The following is a 10240-nucleotide window of genomic DNA, read 5'->3' as shown; positions in this document are numbered from 1 at the left end:
GGGCAATTAAACGCAATTTTGGGAAATTTCTGATACCCAAGATTACATAAAACCTAAAGCACTTGCCAATGAAGAATGCAAAGAAAGAGATATGTGCATGGCAAGAGAGATTAGACTGAAACAAAACGGGTCGAGGTAACGTTGAAAGAAGTGTGCGATAGATTTTTAAACTTTACCTCAACAATTTTAAAAATCATCTTCCTTTGTACTCCAATTTAGGCTCCAATTAAAAACTTGTCTGTATTCAGAAAGGAACAAGTCACTTCCTCGGGGAGAGAAGGGGCCCGCATTAAAAATGAGGTTTCGAATGGGAAAATGTCGCTAGCAACTCTTATAGGTACCAAAATCTCGTTTTGTCAGGCGTGGTCAAAACTCATTTCGCCCATTGGGCGCCAAATCTAACAAAACTGAATAACGAATAGTTACTCCGATTTATAGAAAACTATTTCAAGGAAAATATTCAAAAGTAAAAGTTACTTCAGTGCATTGAAAAGACGGTTCCAATTTTTGTCAGTTTTCGGATAAATTATTGTCGCCTGAAAATGTAACAACTCAGTCCACAAGCGTTCATTTCGGTTTTAGCACCTTAAACGGTACTTTACCCAGACAGCGATGACTTGCTTATATAAAATTTAAAAAAAAAATACTTAGATAAAACACTTAGAATTCATGGGGGGAGTTCCGAGTATGCGCACGAACTAAAGCAAAAGAGTTTCTGCTTATACCATGTTGAGGAGACTCTTATTATTAGTGTAATAGTTTAAAGGCCGTGAAGTTAACGACCTTATAATGACTTTTGCGGAACGAAATGCGTAAGCAGTAAAGTGAAATGGAGAATAAACAAGGACATAGTTATAAGCTTAGAAATGTGTGCATCAGTGTCCTGGCGCACAACTTGTAATTCGATGTCTGGAGACCATAATTTTTTAATTCAAAGAAAGTTCACGTCATGCAGTTCTAGCTATTGTGAGTTAACCATTTTATTTAAACATCACACCGATTGTGCTTATTAAACCAAGACTGATCACAAGAATATTTACATGGTTTATGTTTTCAATCTACACCAGAACAAAACAGTAATAATACCATGGACGAGTACAGGGCATAAATTTAATATTTAATTATCTTTCCGACAGGAAAATTGAGAGTTTGCGAGTATTTCACCGATTTAATTTTTTTTTTCATTACAATAAAAACTTTTTTATAAAAGAAACTTGCCGGTCACACGCTGTTATCAGATATTAGCAAAGATCTACCGCAAATACAGAGATGACACTTCTTATGTTTGATCAAGAACAACCGTTCATATTGAAAATCAACTTTTGATATCGTGTTCGAAAAGCAAAACCGAGCAGATTTGTTGTCGTAGAAACCTGCCGCATTTTCAAAAATTTGTCTTCATTTCAAGCAGTGCCGCAAACTGACAGGGATGAGGGCCGCTAGGATCAAGTGGAGTTGTTCTATAAAACTTTTTTTGACAGCTCCTGCCCCCCTGTTCTTGCCTTGGAAAGGTGATCAAACTTTTGGGAAACGTTGGAGTACAACTTTACAAAAGAATTATTTAAGCTTTGTGTTTCTATAACTGTTGAAAAAGACCACGACCCCTGAACAAATAAACGTTTCACATTTCGAAAATTAAAGTTTATTTTTCCTTGTGGCAAATTCTATGAAATGACACATTTCGCCTGGAGAGCAATCCAGTTACATGAGAAATTCTAATTATTGATGTCTTCATTTACCCATTTCTCTGTAAATGTTTTCGTGTTGTAATGAACCTAAGACTAAGACTAAGACGAAATTAATTGTGCAGCAATTTTGTGTGTTCTGCTCAGTTGCCAAGTACTTAATAGTAGTTAAATGCAATTGTTACCATTAATCGTGCCGAGAATCTTAACAAGCCTTTACAATAGCCTGGGTGTGTAGTTTACGTAGTCAGCATTGTTTTGTGTCTTCAGTTGAATTTTACAAGACACTGGTATTCAAAAGGCTTAACAGTGACAAATCGGACAGACAATAGAATGGCTGCTGCATTAAAAAGTGCTCTAAAAAAAGCCCAACCTTTCTGAACTGCGGCTTTTCTCAGCAACAAAAGTTCAAACCTACAATTTCGGGTTACTTCGATCATTGGCTGCTGCCCTTTATAAGGTCTTTCACAACGCTCGACCATAACACCGTATCGTCAATAAAATAAAACGAGTGTAATCTCTTCCAATTCAATATCCTAAATCCATTCCCCGCAATACAGTCCAAGTGATGTAAGATTTTTCCCCTGATACGTTCGAGTTTGCATGGTTTCGGTCGTCCGTAAGAATACACTACAGCACAACAAAAGAACGGCAAAAACGAATTTTGTCCTGAGAAGCAACCCCCTAACCTACCAAATATTCTTTCATCCAAGGATCATTAAATAAGGAATTAAACAATTTTGGAGTTTCCATTTATCCGGCTTTCATGCCTCCTTCACACAGATTTCAAGTTCTCGGTGTCTCTATGCAAGTCCCTCTAGTTTGTTAATGTTATTTACATAATTTTAGCTTTTTTACTGAACGATTTTGCACCTAGACATCTTCATCTAAAGAAAATGTAGTCGGTGTGGATCTGGGACTTCTAGTCATGGACATTTTATAAAAGTTGCTAGGTTGAGCATAGTCTAGGCTCAGCCCAATAACAGTCATACGCCCGCTTTGCATCCACCCAGCAGGTCCCTGAAGGAGTGAACTGCCTCAGTTCAAAATGAATCCTTTTATAACTAGTAGTAATATCGGATTAATGAAGTGCGCTCGACAGCCGCTTTGGAAGCAAAGGAGAAAGGCAGCGAAAGAAACAATCTTATAGGACCAGTAACTGAATTCATAAGAGGATTAACTGGATTACAGGGGCCTTTCAAATAAAGGCTCCGTAGCATTAATCTCCGCTAAAAAGCGGTTTCAAACTTACAGATGAAGAATCACTATTAAATTAAGCATGCAGATTAAATTGAAAGCTGTGGAAGAGTACGTCTGTTCCTATTGTTAAGTTCATTTTCAAGATGTTTTGGTAAAATGTGTTAAGGAGCGTTGAGCCGAGGCCGTGATTGAGCGGGGTACATGCAGGTTACACGTTTCATTTGTTTCAAAAAATAGCGAGATCCGTCATGAACAGAGAACGGGAGAGACAATGAGCTAACACTATGATTGGCTACAGCTTGTACCATTTATTGGTTTAATTGCAGGTGGCAAAAGGCAAGTCTTAGCAATTCAACTTGGAGCTTTAACTCGACTCAAAAGACAAAACGTGTCTGTAAATGATATAGCCCTTTTAAGTTACGCTAAGATGTTTGAAGAAGGTCGTTCTTCAACCGGCTAAGCTTTGTTAAGAAATCAGGTAATGAAGTTTATTCCAATGACAGTTACATTATCTCTTTTGCAGAAATGCGACGCCAAACTCTTTAGGCTTCCAGTATATTTGGCGGTTTCTAACGCAAGATTTTTAAGTGATTAAGTTTTCTTTTTACCTGTCGTTTCAAAGTTTACAACTGTCTTGGCAAACGTTTAAAGTTTCATTTTATATGAAGTCGTCAAGCTGGGTCAGTCAAGATTTTAAAAAAATGTCAATAATCAGAAATCACAGTATTCGATTTCATGTCGCTTTTGTTGAAAATCGTTCTTATGAAATAAAATCACGTTCATTTACTACTTTTATAGCGTTCTCAATTCCTATTCTTTAATAAGCTTGTCTTTTTTTCCTGCTTACTACATATTGAGCCCTTCTGTTCTCTCCTATACACCTCTGCTTGTCACGGACTGAAAAAAATTATTTGAATTCAGTCGTTTTCTACGTGAATTCGACCAGAGGACACCAGCCCAAACGAGAGTCCCCTCGTACAAAAACGACAAAACCTAAATGGAACGCGTTATTCACCTCTGATAACTGGTTACTCAAATCCAGAACAAAAGCGGAGGCAACTTTGTAATGTTTTCTCGTTGCAAGGAAGTGATAACAGCCACTCTGTTTGGCATTGACAGTACAAACGATGAATGATGAAGTTCAAACAATGAGGTACAAACGTGTGCAGCCCAGAACAAACAATACTCAATTCAAGTTAGAAATTGCAAGAAAGTGTTCAGTTCTGCTTAACGTAAATGACTTTTAATGTTTCATTCTTTCTTCGCACGAAAGTTACAAGAGAAGTGATCTTATGGAGAAGAATAAAAGTGTGCAGTACCGTTCATGTTAAGTGTGTGAAACTTGTAGTAATGAGTTGAAATCTCCGATAGCTGAAGAGCTTGGTTCGAGAATCCAAACAAACATTAGTAAACGCAATTAAGCTTTTGTTCCTGAGATTTACCTTAACGCCAGCATTTTCTCGAGGAACCTAGAAACCTGCACTGGCAACGATCAGGGAATATAGATATCTACAAACAACACCAGTAAAAGAGACAGACACTTGTTGGGGGCATGCCTCCTTATTGACACACTTGTAGGGTTTGATTAGATCAAAGATTTTTGGCTTAAATTACCCAACTCCCACATGTAGTTGGAGACCAAGATACCAAAAAGGCTCGCTTTTCAATTGTTTCTTCGTTGGACGTCAAGCCATGCATATGATTCGTCAATTTAAAACAACTGCGCATGCTTTGTGTGTGTGTGCGGTTTTTTTTTTTTTGGCTATCAAATGGGGCAGCAGCGTAAATAATAAGGACCTTTAGATTCTCGGACGAGGACAAGAAAGAGTACGAGATGTGACTGCCCGTTTTTAGCGAAAATACTTTAAACATTTATAACCCTGACAATCTTACTCTTTGTTAGTAGAATAGGTTGATGAGTTATTCTTATTGCTGATAACTGAGCTGCTGGTAGTTGTTGCCTCATAAAGCTGTGTGCGTAAAATGTAATGGCCATTCGACTCTTATTCACCGACAGCAACGCACTACTTTTTGATTTTGTGTTGGTTGCAATAGTTGCAATAGTAGTCGTTTTCTCTAGGAAACACTTTTGAAAACCCCTCACATCGTATCGCTCGTTTTATTGCTTCAATTAATGGTGCACTTGTTAAACTAGCATTAAATAAATACGATTTCATACACAGCACAGACCTAAACAAATTTATCAATCACGCTTAAACTCAGAAGAAGCTGACAACTCTTTTCCGTTTTAAAAAAAGAATGGGAGATGTTTGCTTCCAATGCCGGTAAGATGGATGCAGAAGCCGCCGAATCGAAACTTTGGTCTTGGAATCGGAGGAGATGGAAGCCACCGAAACGCGTCTCTCTTCTTTTGATGTTTCGTTGCAGAGTGTCATGTTATTGTTCCTTTCTCCAGTCTGATATTTACAATTAAATTCGGAATAAGTAGTTTCTTCTACTACAAGCCGCGGCGAAAATTTCTTAAGCTGAGTTTCTACAAGCTGCTAAAAGTAAAGAGCGAAGAGACACGTGGCAAAAGCAGCAACATGGTAACTTGATAAGGCAGAGCAAAAGTCTTTCTTTGCTTACATGCTTCGAAACAGTCATTTCAGTAGTCTTTAAAATCAGTTACGAATCTTACAGAAAAAAAAATAATTTCTGTTGACCACGAGAGTTCGTGGCACACACAGGTTTTAAAGCTTCAGTTACCACCTTCAGATCTCCCACCTCTAAATAATCGAATACGTTAGTAAGAATTTGAATAATGAGATCTGTGCTGGCAGTTGCAAACAAAAGCCTTAAAAAAGACTGATACAGTCAAGCCGTTTAACCTGCTTCTAATAGTGTTGAAAGATACTTTTTCGGCGGTGCTTCACACCACCACCATAAAAGAAGTGGTGGTAGTGGTAGCGGTGGTGGTGGTGGTGGTGGTGGTGGTGGTGGTAGTAATAGTGGTACTACTACTACTACTAAGTACCACTACTGCTGCTGCTGCTGCTAAAACTACTATTACAACTACAACTACAACTACAACTACCACTACCACCACCACCACCACCACCACCACCACCACCACCACCACCACCACCACCACTACCACTACCACTACCACTACCACTACCACTACCACTACCACTACCACTACCACTACCACTACCACTACCACTACCACTACCACTACCACTACCACTACCACTACCACTACCACTACCACTACCACTACCACTACCACTACCACTACCACTACCACTACCACTACCACTACCACTACCACTACTACTACTACTACTACTACTACTACTACTACTACTACTACTACTACTACTACTACTACTACTACTACTACTAAGAAAACAATCCAAAATTTGGAGGACTCCTTGAAATGGCTTTGTCGTCACTTGAGCTTTGCGTGACAGCAAGCCGACTCAAGGTAGTAAAGTCAATTAACTATTGACGTAAATTTTTTACTTAATCACTGCTGTAGCAGCGAAAAGGTCAACAGATTGCGACTGAAGAGGTTCAAGTTATTCCTGGCTCGTGACTGATAGGTTTAAATAACGATATTGAGGATCTTATAAAGGGCTTATTTTCCACGCCCAAATATAATACGTCTTAGTGAGGTCATTTGAATGGGTGCCAACTTAGCAATACATCTTAAAACTATCTGCGTGATCATTGCCTAAAACGCGAAAAACTATTATTTTTGATACTATTAATACCTGGAGAGGTGTTTACAGTCAAAAATAGATTGTCAGTGCCTAATTAACACTTACTTTCAACGGAGATTCGAGCATAAAAGGCTTGTAGAGAACGAATGCTTGTAAATGTAAATGTGAATGCGAGACTTAACAAAAAGGACAGCATTCCTAGGGTTAAGATTTTCCTATTTTTTCAAAGCAGTGGTCCAGACTTGGAGCACTTTCCATCCACACAAGTATGTTATTCCTCATCGGCAAGACAAAAAAAACCGATCTATAATCAGGTTTGCTTTGTTCTCGAGATATCTCAGAGTCTTTATTTGGTCGAAACGGAAATATCAAGTCTGGTTCAGTTGATCTGATCGGTCATATTTTCGTCTGTTTCTTTTGGTTGAGGTATTAAAGCTAAACCCGCCCAAGAGTTGATAGCTTAATTTAAAGCGAGTGTATGTCCCCCATTTTTTGCGAGCTTGTAAACGTTTATGCAAATATTAGGTGTCAAATCTGATCTGCGGCACCCATACTTAAAAATCCAGAATGAAAGTTCAACAGACAACACGATATTTGAATTTTCTAATGCCCTGTACCAAATGTGCTTTATCCTTTGGATCAAATTATAAAGAGTTACATCCAAATAAAACCCTTATCGCCTTAATTTTTAAGATGGTTTCTTGCATTTAATCTTGCGTCTGAGGAGCATAATTAAACACAAGCCCACCCGTCAGAAGCAACAGCTGGATAACGAGCACGGTAAAAAAAATTAAAAGCAAATTGAATGACAACGTTACAAATGAAGTAGAAACGTTCTCCATTTATTTCTTGTTGAAAGGGCATATTGCAAGGCGTCAAATCAGCTACAGACAAATAGCAGTGACTACACTTAAAGGCCAAAATAAATAACTTACTGACCTTTCAGTTATAATCCCTCTATCTGCCGCTCTGCTTTGATAGATCCATTTATTTTTGTTCGTGAATTCCTTGGAGAATGCGACAGAACCTTAAAACAGGAGTAACAAAAATGAGCAATAAAGTTTAGCGTTCTTCGACCCGCTAAAGAGAAGTCAGAATCACTGAAAAGCTCAATATGTGACCAACGTACTGGATTCAGTTCCAGTGACCAGAAAAGACACAACAGTTTTTAACCCTCTCGATTTCATTTCGTACACTACATTTTGAGATGAACTCGATATTTCATATTATCGACCCCAGGGGAAAAGTGGTTAGACTGTCCCGATGCAAGTGCACGTTGGAAGAGTTAACCGAGCCGTTTTGCATCTAATTCAGTGAAACCTGAATGACTAAAAACACTTCATATCAACCGAGTGGGACTCAGTGAACATAGGCAAGGCACTATTTTCAAATGGACTGTCGAGACCTGAAGGACGGTAATGGTTCTGTTTTCGTCCATAAAGATAAAGGTGTTGTAAAGTCGCTCTGCTACTTAACTGCACCGCAGGCTTGACCCGGTTTTCAATACATAAAATCTCTGGCTGTTTTACCACCCACATTGGGTGGACGGCTTCGATAACAGAGAGAAAAGGAGAGAAACCTTCCAATCTTTCAACCAAAAATTGTATTGAGTGTTCAACCGCCAGGCAAACATGGAACAGAGCAACTGACAAGCCAAACACTCAGTAGCTTGGTGTCTCCATCTCCACGTAAAAAGAAAGGATCATGATATCATAGTCTTGAAGAAATAAAAGAATCTTATGAATTTATTTTGCTCTAATAGAACTGGGTAGCAGTTCTCCATGTGTTCGTTTACCATAAACGCACCCGCAGATTCGAGATTGTGCGTGATCTCGCCTTAAGACACACCGGCAATAAAATATAAGCATGACATCAAGGCAGTCTTTTACGGTATTATAAACAAAGTAAACAGTTACTTAACACGCTATCACGTATTCCATCTAATTTGCCGCCGCAATCTGTTTAACTGAATACTTTTGGTTTGTCCATAACTCAAGTCTATTGATTGCTATTAGGGTTCTAACAGCTTGCAGATGTTATTTACATTACACTTAATCCCCTTTTTTCCTGATTTGTCTTCGAACCGACAATCCATTCACTTGACAAATAGCTTATTTTTTTAGTAGCAGTCCACGCAATTTTGGGACGAGGCTTATTTCTGCCATCTAAAAAACCATTGCAATACGATCGGTCTAAAATAATTTTGGCGGGATAGCGCTCAAAATCGAGCTGGAAGCAGGATGTTCTTAAGTTAAAGAAAGAGCGAGGTGAAGTCTTCAGTTATTAGTGAAATAAAAACGCCCAACATCACGATTGACGGAAGAGCCGCACCATGTTGCAGTATAGCTGAAGTGTGACGAGATTTCCGTTCAAAGCTAATCGCAACTCAGTATGAAACATCAAGTATACTTCATTTTTGAATAAATTGATCCAGTGAAAACGAGAAATAAAATGAATACCTTGGTCAACGAAACCAAGTACTTTGATTCGAACCTTATCCTTTGGCAGCGAAAACCATTTAGAGTTGACATTAAAAAAAAAAAAGACTAAGCGGTATTGGTTATGCTGTCTAAGTTAGTTCCGGTATTTTCTTTTCAGAGAAAGCAAACCGTCAAGGCCAACGATAAGACAAAAGCAAGAAATAACTTGACGCCAGACTTACTCAAATGTTTGTTTTAGCACACTCACAAAAATCCGAATGCTCCTGACGGGAGTCGAAGCTATCATGGCACTTTAATAGATCGCATGCTTTACCACTGAGCCATAGGAGAAGTAAGATGTAAATGCATTTTTTATATTGGAAGAGCACTTAGCTATCAAGCTAGTTCATGAGAACTCTATTAACTTAAAAGAGATAACAAACGAAACAGAACATTATTAAAAATTCTTAGTGTCAGAAAGCAACCAGTTGGCTAAAAAACAAAGCGAGAATGGGACCTCCTTAACTAGCACTGGACCACTCATCGTCCTCACTCAAAGAAGACTCCCAGAAGGCACATACAACATATATGTTACTACCTAAAACAGATATGTGCTTGATCATCGACATTGTTGGCTGAAAATTTTTACTTTTATCGAGTTCTATTCCGGAAAGAAAATTAAGACGGATGCGTGAGATTCTTCTGTCCCTTGCGCATCTTGTTCACTGCTAACTCTTCGCTGAAAGCACTGAAATAATAACTTAATCGAAGCATTAGAACCCACATGCATCAAAGAGACACCGGAATCCACACAAGAGAAATCCTTCCAAAAATCACCAATACATATGGCGCCACCGTGATTTTAATACAAAATTATCGCATTATTTTCTATTCTGTGGCATTTCAATAGTAACATTACATACTGTGAAGCCATTGGTGCAACTGCACCCGATAGACGAATGGCACGCGACTAACAGTTATATTTGTCTCAACTAAGTAAGCCAATAAGCGAGCTGATAATGTTGCTAAATGTGGCTACACGGCCAGGGACCAAGATATCGTTAGTCATACGGCGATTTTGACCTTAAACTTCAGACGAGTTATTTGTGTGGTTATGATTTCCTGTCGTCTTTGTTAACCGTAGTCATTCACTTGTAAACCCTGACGAAGAAAGGCAGCACCTTTTGAAATATTGGCTTTTTCCAACATATCCCTTCACCAATATACCAGCCTTGCTCTTGTTAGCTTTTCATCCTACTTATATTGC

General features: G+C 38.5%; 1 protein-coding gene across 1 annotated transcript in view; it reads right to left on the bottom strand.

Moving 5' to 3' along the window:
• LOC137984300 (homeobox protein SIX6-like) overlaps positions 1–10240 on the bottom strand; it is a 59152-nt gene that overhangs the window by 44036 nt on the left and 4876 nt on the right. Inside the window, exon 2 of the mRNA XM_068831439.1 lies at positions 7493–7580. Within this exon, the coding sequence (XP_068687540.1) occupies positions 7493–7580 (88 nt within the window). The remainder of the gene's footprint in view (positions 1–7492; positions 7581–10240) is intronic.

Source organism: Montipora foliosa, chromosome 14 (genome assembly GCF_036669935.1).
Source record: "Montipora foliosa isolate CH-2021 chromosome 14, ASM3666993v2, whole genome shotgun sequence".
Taxonomy (NCBI): domain Eukaryota; kingdom Metazoa; phylum Cnidaria; class Anthozoa; order Scleractinia; family Acroporidae; genus Montipora; species Montipora foliosa.
This window is presented reverse-complemented; position numbering and strand designations above follow the sequence as displayed.